The 15,634-nt window shown below is 40.5% G+C and overlaps 1 protein-coding gene across 1 annotated transcript; it reads right to left on the bottom strand.

Moving 5' to 3' along the window:
- Positions 1-6,203: 6,203 nt before the first annotated feature.
- On the bottom strand, positions 6,204-13,826 carry KCNK13 (potassium two pore domain channel subfamily K member 13). Its single transcript, XM_032232879.1, has 2 exons — positions 13,481-13,826; positions 6,204-7,207 (listed from the first exon to the last, which is right to left on the bottom strand). Exons 1-2 carry the CDS (start codon positions 13,824-13,826, stop codon positions 6,342-6,344), a joined length of 1,212 nt encoding a protein of 403 aa, XP_032088770.1. The 3' UTR covers positions 6,204-6,341.
- Positions 13,827-15,634: the final 1,808 nt, after the last annotated feature.

Below are 15,634 nucleotides of genomic sequence, written 5' to 3'. Positions count from 1 at the left end.
GGCAGATAGCAGCATCTCCGGTCAGTGCAGGGGGCATGGCCAGAACTGTGACGTCTCGTGTACAGACACAGAGCTGCTCCCTCCTGCATGCCACACTTGTGCACGAATCATCATCAGATTCTTGGTTCTAGGCTGTTCACACTTTTTCATCGCAATTCATGTTAGTTCGTCATTCTTCAACGGTTACGTTATGGCTCCGCGAAAGTGTATTAATTCGCCAGACAGTTTCTGTTTTATCTGGGGTGAATATACAGTGTTGAAGCAACAGCAGAATATTTGATTTGATTTGATTTTGATTTAAAGTTTATTTATATGCCGCCCTTTTCCCTGGGGGGACTCAGGGCGGCTTACAACTTAAAAAGTGGGGGGGGGAGACAAACTTTTAACATATAAGACAAATACATAATTAAAACACAACATTCATACTATTCGGGCGGGTTGTAGTCTTAACCCCAGGCCTGACGGGATAGCCAGGTTCTGAGGGCTGTGCGGAAGGTCTGTAGGGTGGTGAGGGTACGAATTTCCATGGGGAGATCGTTCCACAGGGTCGGAGCTGCCACCGAGAAGGCTCTCCTCTGCGTAGTTGCCAGTCGACATTGACCGGCAGATGGGACTCGGAGGAGGCCTAACCGGTGAGATCTAATAGGTCGTGTGGAGGTAATTGGCAGTAGGCGGTCTCTCAAGTATCCAGATCCACTACCATGGAGGGCTTTATGGATGGCAAGTAGCACCTTGAAGCGTACCCGGAGATCGACAGGTAGCCAGTGCAGCTCGCGGAGGATAGGTGTTATGTGGGTGAAACGAGGTGCACCCACAATCGCTCGCGCGGCCGCATTCTGGACTAGCTGAAGTCGCCGAATACTCTTCAAGGGCAGCCCCATGTAGAGCACATTGCAGTATTCCAGCCTAGAGGTCACAAGGGCACGAGTGACTGTTGTGAGAGACTCCCGGTTCAGGTAGGGGCGCAACTGGTGGACCAGGCGGACCTGGGCAAATGCCCCCCTGGTCACAGCTGACAAGTGATGTTCGAAAGTCAGCTGTGGGTCCAGGAGGACTCCCAAGTTGCGGACCCTGTCTGAGGGGCGTAGTGTTTGACCCCCCAGCCTGAGAGATGGAATACTAGCCAAATTGGTGGGAGGGAAACATAACAGCCACTCGGTCTTATCTGGGTTGAGCACGAGTTTGTTAGCCCTCATCCAGTCACTAACAGCTTCAAGTCCTTGGTTCATCACTTCCACCGCTTCATTGAGTTGGCACGGGGCGGAAAGATACAACTGGGTATCGTCCGCATACTGGTGGTATTTTATCCCGTACCGCCGAATGATCTCGCCCAGCGGTTTCATGTAGATGTTGAAAAGTAGGGGGGACAGGACCGAACCCTGCGGCACCCCATATGTTAGGGGCCTAGGGGTCAATCTCTGCCCTCCAACTAACACCGACTGTGACCTGTCCGAGAGGTAAGAGGAGAACCACCGCAAAACAGTGCCTCCCACCCCCACCTCCCGCAGTCGTCGCAGAAGGATACCATGGTCGATGGTATCGAAAGCCGCTGAGAGGTCAAGGAGAACCAGGATGGAGGCGTAGCCTCCGTCCCTGGCTCTCCAGAGGTCATCGGTCAATGCGACCAAAGCGGTTTCTGTGCTGTAGCCAGGCCTGAAGCCAGACTTTGTGAGAAAAGTATACTTTGCATACTTTGGACTAAAAATTGGAGATCCAGATAAAGTTTGGGCGCCTCATAAAGTGTGCAAACGGTGTGTTGAGGACCTCCGAAACTGGTTCAAGGGTAAGAAAAAATCTTTCCGTTATGGGATTCCTATGGTATGGCACAAGCAAAAGAACCATAGTGATGACTATTACTTTTGTTCATGCGATGTGAAAGGGTTTAATTCCAAATGGAAGCATTCCATTTCATACCCCAATCTTCACTCAGCAATTCGTCCCATCCCCCATGGCACAGATATACCAGTACCCAAGCCCCCTGCTACTTTGGAAGAGATACCTAGCTCCGATGAAGGTGAAGTCATACCTGAACCAGATGATGAATCAAGTTCTGACTTTGAAGATGATACAAGACCAAAATTGTTTTCTCAGGAAGAGATGAATGATTTGGTAAGAGACTTGAATCTTCCCAAAGATGCCGCTGAGTTATTCGGATCAAGGCTGAAAAGCAGGAATTTATTGTTGCCAGGAGTGTCATCTTCATGGTTCAGATATCGTAAAAAGGAGTTCGTTCCTTACTTCTCCCAGGAAGACAAGTTGGTTTATTGCATCGATGTTGAAGGTCTGTTGGGTCAATTTAAAATCCAATATGATTCAGAGCAATGGCGTCTTTTTATAGATTCTTCAAAAAGAAGTCTCAAAGCAGTTTTACTCCACAACGGTTTTTACGCTTCCATACCTGTAGGTCATTCCGTACACTTGAAAGAAACCTACGAGAACTTGGAATTGATTCTTCGTAAACTTAAATATGAAGACCATGGTTGACAAGTGTGTGGGGACTTGAAGGTCTTGTGCATGCTGCTCGGGCAACAAGCTGGATATACCAAATACCCTTGTTTTCTGTGTCTATGGGACAGTCAAGACCGACAAAATCACTGGACCAAGAAGAGTTGGCAGCCAAGGGTGCTAACAGTCGGTGAAAAAAATGTCCTCCGAGAAACTTTGGTACCTTTCCATAAAGTTCTTTTACCACCTCTCCACATAAAATTGGATGAAGCAATTTGTAAAGTCACTTCCAAGAGATGGCGAATGCTTCAAATACTTGGTCACTAAGTTTCCATGCCGGTTGGAGGCAAAATTGAAAGAAGGTGTGTTCATCGGACCAGACATTAGAAGGCTTATAGTTGATCAAGAGTTTGTCAATACCATGACGGATCCTCAAAAAGAAGGGTGGATTGCATTTAAAGAAGTCATACAGAAATTTTTAGGCAATAACAAAGATCCTCAGTACAAAAAGATCATCAGAAGAATGCTGAAAGCATTTCAAGCTTTAGGTTGCCTGATGAGTTAGAAAGTGCATTTCCTCCAGTCCCACCTTGACTACTTTCCTGAAAATTTGGGAGCTGTGAGTGAGGAACAAGGTGAATGATTCCACCAAGACATTAAAGAGATGGAAAGGAGATACCAGGGAAAATGGAGCATTACAATGATGGCAGACTACTGTTGGATGCTTCAGACATTCCAGAGGCTACTCACAAGCATAAATGCACCAAGAGGAGTCTTACAAGGAAGAAGAATCGAGTTTTGTGTGTGTAGGTGAGCTCATTTCAGTTCAAAAAAGGATTTTCATGAAAATATTGTAATAAAAAATTAATTTTATAAGTCTATTTCCATTTATTTTGAGGTATTGCCTTATTTAATATAGTTACCTAAATTGTCAGGAGGTGTGATGTCCTATGAAAAAAAATGGAGGTCATTTTTGGATTCAGCGCACCAAAAAAAATAAAGATTACGTGGAATAACCAAAACAGCTCACGATTTTTTTTTTGCGGGCCTAAATTGTTGTTAAATGAAACAATTGTTTTAGGCCTAAGTAAGTGTACATAATTAACATCAATAATTGCTGGGGCTGGATCCCTGTATATCCCACATCCTGGGAATCATGAAGGAAGTTGTTACATAAAGCCATGCCTAAACAGATTGGTGAGGGCAGCTGGAATTACAAAGCCCCTGTACTATGGCAAAAAGATGAAACAGGATCTGTAAAACTCAGGGGATTGGAAGGAGAAAGGTTGGATACTATTTGTTGCATTGTGGACCCATGCTTTTGTTGCTTCATGAATATTTTTGGGTCTTTTAACAACCCCATAATCCCTTGCATTGGGGTGGAGTCAGGGTAACTGAATGGAGCTGAGTGTTTACTAGCTGGATGCCCTTCCTGTCGCCAATGCAGAGTTCGCAGCAGATATTTTTTCATTGCGCCTCAAAAAAAACGAGAGACAGAGACAGACAGAGACAGAGAAAGACAGAGATCTGCTGCTACCTAGGATGGAACTCACAGACTCTTGATTGTGATGCGAGAGCTCCACTTCTAGGCACTGCACCACTGTGTTTCATGAATAGAATGATGTGAAATAATTTGATAGATGAAGTCTTTTTAACATCTCCAGGCTTGTGTTAAGAGGGCTCATTATTCTCCTTTTTTAAACTTTAAGATCCATGTTAGAATAGCTGGCTATGATGGCACATCAGAAGTGTGGCATTTTAATCATTATGCTTCAATGCTAAAAAATAATGGGTTTCATTTGCTTTTCTACTGATTTTTTTTCTATAGAAATGTTGGTGCATTTTAAAGATAATTTTCCTTGCTTTATGAGCATAGAAGCCATTGTTCAGTGCAAATGACAGCAAAGGCTTTTATTACTTCTTTGTATATTGGATTTTAGCATATTTAGCTATGCCTAAATAGAAACATTCTCAATTTTAACAACTTTGAACAGGAATAAATGAAGCTAGAATGTGACTCTTATTTTTACAACCTCTTCCTCTTCTATTTATTTATTTCATTATTTAAGGTAAAATGTTGTCCACTCATTATTGATCCATTTGATTTCTGGTTTCCTTGTTTAATCAATCATTAAAACAGTTTTCATTTAGTTGCCCATGTCACATTGAGCACTTGAGTGATTTTATTCAGCAGAATGAGGAATTTTCATCTTTCCTAATCAAAGCTCCGTCATTATCATCAAGAACTACTGTATGAAAAAGGCTGGAGAATATAGATATTGGTACTTGCATGTTAAAATGGTACTTGCCCAGCATTTCATGTCCATGGACACTTACACGATAAGTTCTTGACACGTTGTTCCTTAAATTAATTCAGTACTGAATTTACTTACCCTTTACAATTTACTTTTCAAATACACTTAGGATACCTCAAATTTCAGAATGCATCAAAAATATGGGGCCCATGATTCTCATGGAATTGAAATTTAGCAAAGTTTATAAAAAATTTATGACATAAACATTATCAGTTTATGAGGTAATACAAAATGTCATAAAACATTTTCTTAAAACAAAACATCCATAAGACAAAGTGCCTAATCATACGTGCCTAATTGCAGACAGTTGCTGTTGAGTTGCAACTTTTTCAAAGAGTTCAGCCCATGAATAATAATAGATAAGGCTTTGGAACTGGAAATTAGAAGATACATTTTGAAAGCTAAGATGTTTTATAGTTCTAGTGGGTTTAACCTAATTTTATTTCACTATTTCTAGTGGAAGAACTTTGCCATTAGAAATATACAGTTGGTCCTGATAATATGGGCAATACAAAGGTTTTATGCACTAACATGCCATGGCATATCAATCTAATGATTAACTCTTGCAAACACATTACACAGTGCAGAATTCTGATGAGTGCAGAAATGACAAATAATCCTGGAAGATGAAGATGCAACAAATCTCTGAATAAGCAGTGAAGAACTTTTCACATATAAATTCAAAAGTAAATGTTTGCTTCTGAGTATTCATTAGAACTCATTCTATGATTTGTCTGATTCTTGACTTTATCTCCTGACACAACTACTGTATTCTTTTGTGATGTACTTTTGCTGTACAGCATCTTTGGTTTAGGATTAGTTGTGTATGTGTATGTGCATATTTATATTCGTGTGTGTGTGTGTGTGTCTATACATACATACATATATACATGTATGTATGTGTGTACATATGTATATGTAGAACTGTTTTCCTGTAACATAAATTAAAAGAATAATTGCTTAGCCTTTTGAACAATTATTTTTTAGCTGAAATGAATTGCACACTGTCAGTTGACCCCTTGAGTAGTCTTGACTGATACAGAGAAAACTGTGGTTTGTACATGCCTTCTAATGTAAAAACACATTTGACATAGGAACTTATAGTCTGCTCTACAACCTTCTTGATTGCTATTCTAGAACTTTGGGCTAGAGCAATGAGGATAGATTAGTAGTTAATCAAAGGAAGGATGACAAACAGGGTAAGGAGTCAATGGCAGCAGCTATTTCAGTGATATGAAATGGAGAAGGTCTGATACTGGCTCAAGGAGACATCTTTTTCACAACAACACTTGTACTCTGTGCTATTTCGTCTGTTGGGTGTTTTGCTTACTTTTGACACATATTTTTACATGCTTTTGACACATATTGCTGAAACTTTTAAGTGTGGCTACATGAAATGACACCAGTCTTCAGCAGGGGATACTCAGCAAGAACAGACAGTTGTGTGCAAAATCCAACACATATTAACTCCTAGCAACAAAATTAGGGATTGCCTTTCTGAAAATCATCTTGTTCAGTTAGCTGTCTTTGTGGTTTGAGCTTTATGTTCCCATACTTACTGACCTGTTCCAGTGTTAATGTTTACTTATCAGTTCTTGTCTCTGCCAATCTATTGTTCATAATTCCCAAAGCACCTACTCCACCTTCAAGTCCAGTTTTCGCAGATGAGACTGGTGGTCTGTGAAGAGGAATTTCAGCCAATCGTTTTTGCAAGACAGCAAGTGATACTTTGTTAGAGGCTAAGAGGTCTTTTATGGACATTTCAGCAGATCGACTGGATCCTCTTGTCTCACTGTCGACACCATCTGACTCAATTGATACGGTGCGCTGTCTCAACACAGTCCCTGGCATCACAACATTTGTCTGTAACCTCAAGAGTTTTCTTTGGCACTTATGACATGTGCTGCCCATGTTCTTTAATATCCAGTTTAAGAACTGTTTGATGACAATGGAGATCACATTAAATAAGGAATAGACAAAACATATCCCTGTGAGTATAACAACACTGTTGCCAAACCGATAAAGGTGTTGATTTTTGTAGTGTGGATTCCAACCACTCACCATGTCACCAAAACCAATAGTACTGAAGGTCACAAAACAATAATAAAGGGAATCAGAATAACTCCATCCTTCTGTTGCCGTGAACATAGCAGAGGCACTACAGGAAACAATGACTGATGCCAAACACAAGGTAAGCATGACATGATACACAGAGGGCTTCCATCTAGCTAAGTTGTCTACTTCATCAATATCAGCCTGCTGGACATCTCTACGAAGTTTTCGTTTTAACTTCCTCTCATGGTAACTCTTCATAACATATGCTATGACTACAATCAGACGCTCCAGGAATAAGTTGAAGAACAAGATGGCCGCTGCACAGCCAATAAGACCATAAAGTATTAGAAAAAGTTTGCCTGTTCGGGTAGTTGGTGTAGTTCTGCCAAATCCTGGAGAAATAGAAAAAAAGTATGTAAACAAGATTTCTCAGCAATAAGATATTGCACATGTATTCAGTGTATTATTAGAGTTGTCTTTCAGTGGTAATATTAGGTTATAATATGTATTTATGTAAAATTTCATATTGCTTCACAATATTATTCTTATTCCTTATAAGCTTCTGATCACTATTAATATATCATTGTGTGCAAGCTTGAGAGAGTGATGGCATTGTCAGGGCTCAAATAAAACCGAAGTACAATTCAGTCAGATTGGGTGTCCAAAGATAATAGCATTCAGAACTGAAGACTGGGGAGAGGTAAATCAGAAAGAAATGTGTAGGAAACATTTATGGCATTTAACATCAGCCCCACATCCAGAAAGTAAGAATAGATTAGAGGGACTCTAATAAAAAAAAATTGGACCACATTTTTTGTCCTTTCAAAGTGTGGCCCATGTTAAAATCCTGAGAGAGAGAGAGAGCACTGGATTGTCTTAAAGATTAACACATAGATTACAAATTAGATGTGTTTAAAAGGACTGCATATTTCCTTCATTTTCACTGTTTATTTTATTTTTGATCCTATGTTTCTATCATGAGCTCAAGCAGGGGTGGGATTCTACCGGTTTACCAACCAGTTCGCTGAGCACGCGCTTTGCGCACACTTCACTCGTGCACGCGCACAGTTTAGAGAAGATTTACCTTCCAGGATTGCTGCTTGGGCAGGAAAACAGTTGAGACATGGCAATCCACTCTCCCATACGACTCAGCTGAGAAGATACAGGTAGGTAAAGTAGAAGGGCGGGCGAGCGGGCCCACTTCAGAGCTATAGGTTTGCCCGAACTGGTAGAATCCCACCCCTGAGCTCAAGATATGATATACAATATTGCCTCCTCTAATTTCACTCCACAATAATAACTTTGTATAATAGATTGGGTTAAGAGAGGCGGCTGACTGGCCCAAAGTTACTCAGATAACTTCAAAAGCTGAGAATGGACTGAAATGTTCTCAGTCCTAATCTACTACACTGCATTAATTCCACTACCATAAATGATTTTAATATGTATCGGAGAGTGGCGGAGGCCTATCCACACTTTTGGTAGTATGTATAGAAAAACTATAATTTCTAGTGGAGTTACTACTATTCCCACTATGAGTCCTGAGAGTGGTGATTCTATGGAAACATTTTATGGACTTTTTGCTAAAATGGAAAAATGTGAAATGGTGATTTTTGTATATTCTAATTTGAAAAATTTGACTATAGGACAGAAGGAATCTGCAATTTAAGTTTAATGAGGGAGGAGAGATAGTTTGTATACTGCAAAGAAGACTGGAAGCTACTTCTGCTTTTTTTTCTTTTTCTCTAATTGTATTACTTTTTGTACTTTTTCTTTTATTTATTTTTTTAACTTTTCTTAATATGCTTTCATGTTTAACTTTTATCTATGTAAAAACTTTAACGAAAAAAACCCCTAATACAAAACCCAATTCAACCTCACTTCCCTGACAACAATATTTATTCAAATCACTTGATAGGCTCTCTATCAAATTGGGCTCCACATGCTCACTGGCAAAATTATCTTCAGAGACTTTTGAAGAGTATAAATATGGAAGCCAATCTTAATTCTATGGGGATGATGTCCCACAGAGAGGGAGCCAGTAAATGGTGCCAATGCAATAGTTGGGCTTCTTTTCTATAACTGGAGGAGGATGCCACAGAAAATGCACTTACACTGACAATCAAACTCTTCCAGGATTACAACACTCAGAACCAAGCTGAGTCACTCCCTCCCTGTAAAGAATCCCTCTGAGTTTTCATTAAAGTTTTTGCTAGAGTTGCTGCTTGCCTACATTCTTTAATCACTGAACAATCAATAAGTGAACTTTTCAAATTCAGCTTGGAAATCTCCATATGGGGATAAGAAGTCATTTAAAGGAAAAGAAAAAAAGCACCCTGGCTACAGGTTATGATGAAATTCATAAGGCAAATAATTTATTTTTACACTCCCCCTTTCGAAAAACATGATGGTAGGAATCACTAAAACTAATTTAGAAACAATAGACACATAACCTTGAAATGCTTTTCTTGAGGTACTCGTTCCATGCTATAGTGCTGCAAAGCAACAAAGCTAAATTCCTTTAACATCAACCCCGCACTCCTCGAAAGCAGGCAATATTTGTCAGATACTGTTATGTGGTAGTCAGTGGGTAAAACTGCAGATTCAATGTGACTTTAAGAATGTATGCCCAATTTATACATGGTTTTGTAATGTAAGCTTTATACACAATATGATGTAACCTTGAATCTATATAACTATCTCACAGTATACAAAAGAGTTACTGTGAATAGAGAATTTTTAACAGATATTCAGAATTCATCTACCATGACAACAGAGTAGCTGATGTATTCTGGGTACTAATATTGGATGGCCCCAGTTCAAAGTATATATCTTGTTAAAAAGGGTTTATGATTAATAAGATTAGTCATATGAGCCCGCCACAGAGTAGTAATAATTTCATAATTTGTAGTAATTTTGAAATTTAACATGAGGCATATTATATAGTGGTTATTATAGATATTACATTTAGATGATGAGAACATGCAAAATTAGGATTTTAGTTGTGACAAAGGAGATACAGACATGATCCCTAGCCTTCAAATTGTAATTGCAAATGGTTACTAAATACAGCAGTTGTTAAATGAGCACTACTGTACCTGTATTCATTACAATCTGAAGAATAGAATATTTTCTTGAAATAACAAATTATGGCTTTCTTTTCTTCCATATTTATTCAAGGGATTTATATAACAACTTTTTTCTGTAGGATAAGACATATTATAAAAGAGTAATAGGTCTTTGTGACAGGCAAGATATTTTTAGTTCTATTTATTTATTAAGAAAAATTATGTCACTTCTTATCTTAAATAAATTACCTTTGGTGACTTCTTTTCCAAGAATTTAATCTTCATATCTGCCTCCACGAAAGAAAGAAAGATCTCATAAAAGTTCTTTTCTGATCTAAGTATTCCTTATATTATGGACTTCAAAACCAATAATTTTTAGCAGTGGTTTATTGCTTGGAATTCTCAAAGATGAAGATTACAAATCTAAGAAGTATGCTTTAGATTTTGCCTTCAAATTTTAGTTTTTAAAATTAACCATGTTAAAATATGAGTTAAAAATAACTGTCCTAGTCAGCATGTTGATTTGGGAAAAACTGAGTAAGCCAGGATCCAGCTTGGCCAATTATATTTGCATCTAACAGCATTTCTTTTATCTATTAAAATTTTCAACAGAGCCTATTAAGAACCAACACATTTGTTTCCTCCATTTCCCCCCAGTGAAATTTATGGTACAACACAAGGCAGAAATAGGGAAGTTGAAAATACTGTAATTATTCCTGTTTTTACTATTTTGAATGAATATAGTACATTGATCTAATTGATCACTGTAGATAATGAATCAAACTCCAAAAGTATAATATGTGGAGCCTTAAGGAAGTTGTCCTGGAACTGTTTCAACTTCACATTTATTCTGGTTTTGTGCTATCTATGTATTAGGCAGAATCACAAAAAAGGAGGGTGACTGAATAAACGATAGGGAAAACAACTGGAAGTGGAGCAACTGTATACAAAGTAAGTTTGCTATTTCCCTTGTTTATTAATTCAAGTGCTGGAATACATCCATTGTAAGAACTAAGTATTGGTATATTACCATGTGTGCTTCCTCAAAGCTTTTAGCAGAAATTTCAAATAAACCATGGGCACAATTTAATTTGTAACATGGAAACATCTGCATGAGATCCTAATGTCTGCACACAAAAGTATATCTAAGAAGAATGTGGAGTCCCTGAGATCCATGGGAAATGCCAACCTGGGAAAACATCACTTTAGCTAGCTCTTTTTTCCTCAATAAGTTTCTTATGCTCTGGAATGGTATATCTACACTGTGAAGGTTTGGATGACATGGGTGGAAAAGGAAAAATGGAAATAGCAGTGGACTTATATACCGCTTCATAGGCCTTTCAGGCCTCTCTAAGCGGTTTACAGAGAGTCAGCATATTGCCCCCAACAATCTGGGTCCTCATTTTACCCACCTCGGAAGGATGGAAGGCTGAGTCAACCCTGAGCCGGTGAGATTTGAACCGCTGACCTGGAAATGGAAAGTGGAATGAACAGCCAGTTCTGTTTCCCCAGTAACCAGTTCAATGCTTTTAGGAAGGCCACAGGTGAGTCTAGAAGGGACCTACAGACCCATACTGAAAGCTTCCAATTACGGTAATGAAGTGACAATTCAATCTCTAACATCAAGGTTCAAATTAATCATAGATTGTTTGTATAATTAATGATCATTTATTCTTTGTAACTAAAATACAAAAATTGCACAGAGATATAAAAATTCCAAAGGTTTTCCAAAAAGAAAAAGCAGAAAGAGAGAAACCCAATCTAACCAATTAATACTGTACTTGAGAGACCGCCTACTGCCAATTACCTCCACGCAACCTATTAGATCTCACCGATTAGGCCTCCTCCGAGTTCCATCTGCCGGTCAATGCCGACTGGCAACCACGTGGAGGAGAGCCTTCTCGGTGGCAGCTCCGACCCTATGGAACGATCTCCACGTGGAGATTCGTACCCTCACCACCCTCCACACCTTCCGCACAGCCCTCAAAACCTGGCTATCCCGTCAGGCCTGGGACTAAGATTGTAACCCGCCCGAATGGTATGAATGTTGTGTTTTTTAAATTTGTACTGTTCTATATGTCTAAAGTTTGTTTTTCCCCCCTCCCCTCTTGAGTTGTGAGCCGCCCTGAGTCCCCCCAGGGAAAAGGGCGGCATATAAATTTAATAAAATACAAATACAAATACTGAAGATGCTCTAACTGTTGATGGGGATAAAAACCAGTTAGAATATGTATATTGGGAAAAAATCACAGCTGATTGCTGTCATAAACAGGCACAATGTATATACACCGTCACCTATTAAATATAAGCTCTGGGCAATTATCCTTTGTAAGTAAGTCTAATTTAATTACAAAATGGAGTTTATATTCTGGTCAATAGAGGGATGTTATATTTTTATATCCACACGCTATATCTATGTCCTGCAAAAGCATACATTGTTGTTTTTGTGGTTGAAAGCAACCCAATAGTTTAGCAGCAATCCTTCAGCATGTCCAACTGTAAATAATTTGAGATATAACATGAAATTTACACAACATACTACAGAGTCAGTTGTTAAAGCACCATGCTACAAATGGGGAGACCTGTCAGTTTTAGTTCTGTCTTAAGTACAAACTCAAGTGGATTACCTGGAGCTGGTCCCTCTCTTAGCTCTACAAAGAAAGCAATGAGTGAAACTTTGTAAAACCTTACTAATAAAATTGTAGGAATTAGTCTGGGCAGTCACCATGATTTAATTTGGTGCCCTGAAGCAGCAAAAACAACACAAAAACCTACTACATATTAATTCACTCAATCACTGTCAAAAGAAAACTGTACAATTGGGTCATCTTAAAAGCCAATTACACCTGCTAAATGCAGTTATTATAAAGACTCATCAGTACAGATAGCATCACTGCTTGTTCTTTTTGTGATACGATTTGTCATGAAAAAAAAATGTTTCTAAACGATTGTGTGGGAGAAAATGAGCACTTGCTGAGATAATATTTTGATAAAAGTGATACCTTTGGGTATTTAACTCATGTCTATGTGAGAAAGAACATTGCTAATTGTGTTGCCATTTAGAAGGAAGAGAAACTGAGATATTCAAGAACATGCAAGATTAAAGTGGGCAAAAGCCACTATGAACTTTCAAGAAATCTGACTTCCAATGTGTGTTAACAGGAACAAGAGCCATAACATGGAGATTCTTAAAGACATGTTATAAAATTGAAAACACAGCAAACTAGTGGGAAAAGCATGAAGGAAGGGTAACTTGCTTATTGCTCTCAGTACTGTGTGGAATAAATTTGGCTTTCTGCAATGAAGTTCACACAAATGTGCCCTATTGAAAGAAATCTGTCATGTTTCTAAATACCCTGTGACTTGGAAAAGCACGTTTTAGTTACAGATAGTGACTAAAGCCATTTCACAAATTACATATACAAATACACCAGTCATCCAAGCTTTACCTTCCAGCACTGATGTTGATCAGAGAAAACATTCATGTATTGTCCTTCTCTTGTGAATGGTAGTTATTTTCTGAGCTGGAAAAGTACAAGAGCCAACCAGTGTAAGGCAAAGAAAGTGAAGAAGTGTTTGGACGGTTTCCTCACTTACCTACAGTAGAAACCACGGTGCCTGCAAAATAAAAGGCCCCCATTAAGTCCCACTGGGGCCGCGTCGCGTTGACCCGGACACCAATCAGGTAGGCAGCCTCGTATTCAAACAGAAAACCCTTCAGGTCCGCCAAAGCCAGGTTGTGCTTCTGGGAGAAGTTTTCAATCTTTATCTGCCACTTCCGAAGGGTTTCCAGCTCGGAGGGTCGCTCTAGAGTGGAGAAGATGACAGCTCCGCAAGCCATGTACAGAACAGTCAGAACGGCCAGGAGCAGGAACCGGGCGGTGTCTTGGGTGAGGACGCCAAAGCCGGGCAAAGAACAGGAGCAGAGACCGCGACGAGCCATCCCTCTCTGCCCGCCGGGCACCCCCGGAGTTCCTCCCTATCCCCAGCTCCCCTCAACGGCTCATTCTCCTCGCGCGACTCTCGAAACAGGCGGCCGCGGAGTCCGTGGCGGCGGGTAGGGTTCCGCGGCTCCCGAAGGGGGCAGATCCAAGCCCCAGGCGCCCTTCGAAGTACTTCCCAGGCTCAGGAAGGGGCAAGAGGGCGAAGCGCGAACCACAATGCCGCACCCGCTGCGGCCAAGCCTCGCAGAGCATAGGCGGCAGCCCGTCCCCACAGCGCGTCCCTTAGAATCGCGCCGAATCGCAGCTTCCTTCGCTGGATCTCCGAGCCGTCCACCTGTTGACGAAACTCGGGCTCCTCGGAAGCACCGGCGCAGGCTGGGTTTGAATCAAGTCCTTCAGTCAGATCTCACAACGGCCGGGCGCAGGGTCAGGGCCTCAGCCTTCCCAAATGCCGGGTCATTAAAAACACCCAAAGCGCGCCCTTTCCCACGTGCGGTGCGACTCCTGTTGGCCAGGAAATCAACGCGGTCCGCAAGGGGCCGGGTTTTTTCCCTCCTGTTTCTTCGGACAACCGCACGGGAAAATCAAGATTGGACAGAGCGCCCGATTCCCCCCCCCCCCCCAAACCCATCGAAGGGAGTCAGAGCTCGGGTCTTTTGCTTCCTGCGTAGTGTGCGTGTGTGTGCCCACGCCTCCGCCTCCACAAGCTGCTTCAAGGGAACGCTTTGAGACACTTGCGGCGAGCCTAGCTGTAGCGCTTGGCTGGTGAGGAGCTTCGAAAGTGCGGATTCGAATTTTACTGGAAATGTTGTGGTTGATCGGGCTGTGGTTTGGGGGAAAACTGGGCGACAGAATCTGGAAGTAGGGCTGCCCTAAGGAATTTAGGAATTCATGTGCTACAAGCACATGAAATGAATTCCCAAGGTCCTGTATACCGTGTTGTCGGTAATCGTTATTGTTCAGAAGCCAACAGTCCTGTTTTGTGAAGAGTACAGGTAGAGTTGCTACTACAATGGAGCCAAAAATTTATGTTGCTAAGTGAATGATTTGTTAAGTGAGTTTGCCCCATTGTACGACTTTCCTTGCCAGAGTTGTTCAGTGAATCGTTGCATGTGTTGTTAGTAACGTGGTTGTTAGGTGAATCTGGATTTCCCATTGATTTTGATTTTGCCAAGTATCTGAATTTTTATCATGTGACCATGGAGAGGCTGCAACGGTCGTAAGTGTGAAGAATGGTCTTAAGTCACATTTCAGTGCTGTTGTAAGTTGAGGACTACCTGTATCTCTGCAGAAGTGCTAGGCATGCTTTATCTTAACCCTTTATCTTTGCAAGGAACCAAAGTCAAAAGACAGTGTGCCATGTGTCTAATGCCTCATTTTAATCTTGAATTTTCCAGTTTTACTGAATTTAGAACAGATTGATCTGAAAGAAAGTGATTTCTCATTCTGTGCAGTATCCTATACACTATTCTTATATTGAACTTGAGTTTTCTCAACAGTTGCTAGGGATTTCCAGTCTAATTCTGCTAATGTACTACCTAACAGAAATGTTTGATCTCTAAAGGGGCACTATCTTATTACTTGCTCACCTGTATTCTCTCTTTAGGAATTGAGTTGGTGAAAACAGGGTCTGGATTCCTAGTCAATCTAAGACATCAGACATTTCAGGCTCTGTCTTTCACTTCTTCATTTAAATTTTCACTTTAAATAGTCAGAGACATTTATTTATCTATCTGACTTACATACCGCTTCATAGGGCTTTCAGCCCTCTTTAATTCACCCACCTCGGAAGGATGGAAGGCTGAGT

Source organism: Thamnophis elegans, chromosome 1 (genome assembly GCF_009769535.1).
Source record: "Thamnophis elegans isolate rThaEle1 chromosome 1, rThaEle1.pri, whole genome shotgun sequence".
Classification (NCBI taxonomy): domain Eukaryota; kingdom Metazoa; phylum Chordata; class Lepidosauria; order Squamata; family Colubridae; genus Thamnophis; species Thamnophis elegans.
Note: the sequence above shows the minus strand (reverse complement) of the source record. Positions and strands in the feature narration are given on the sequence as shown.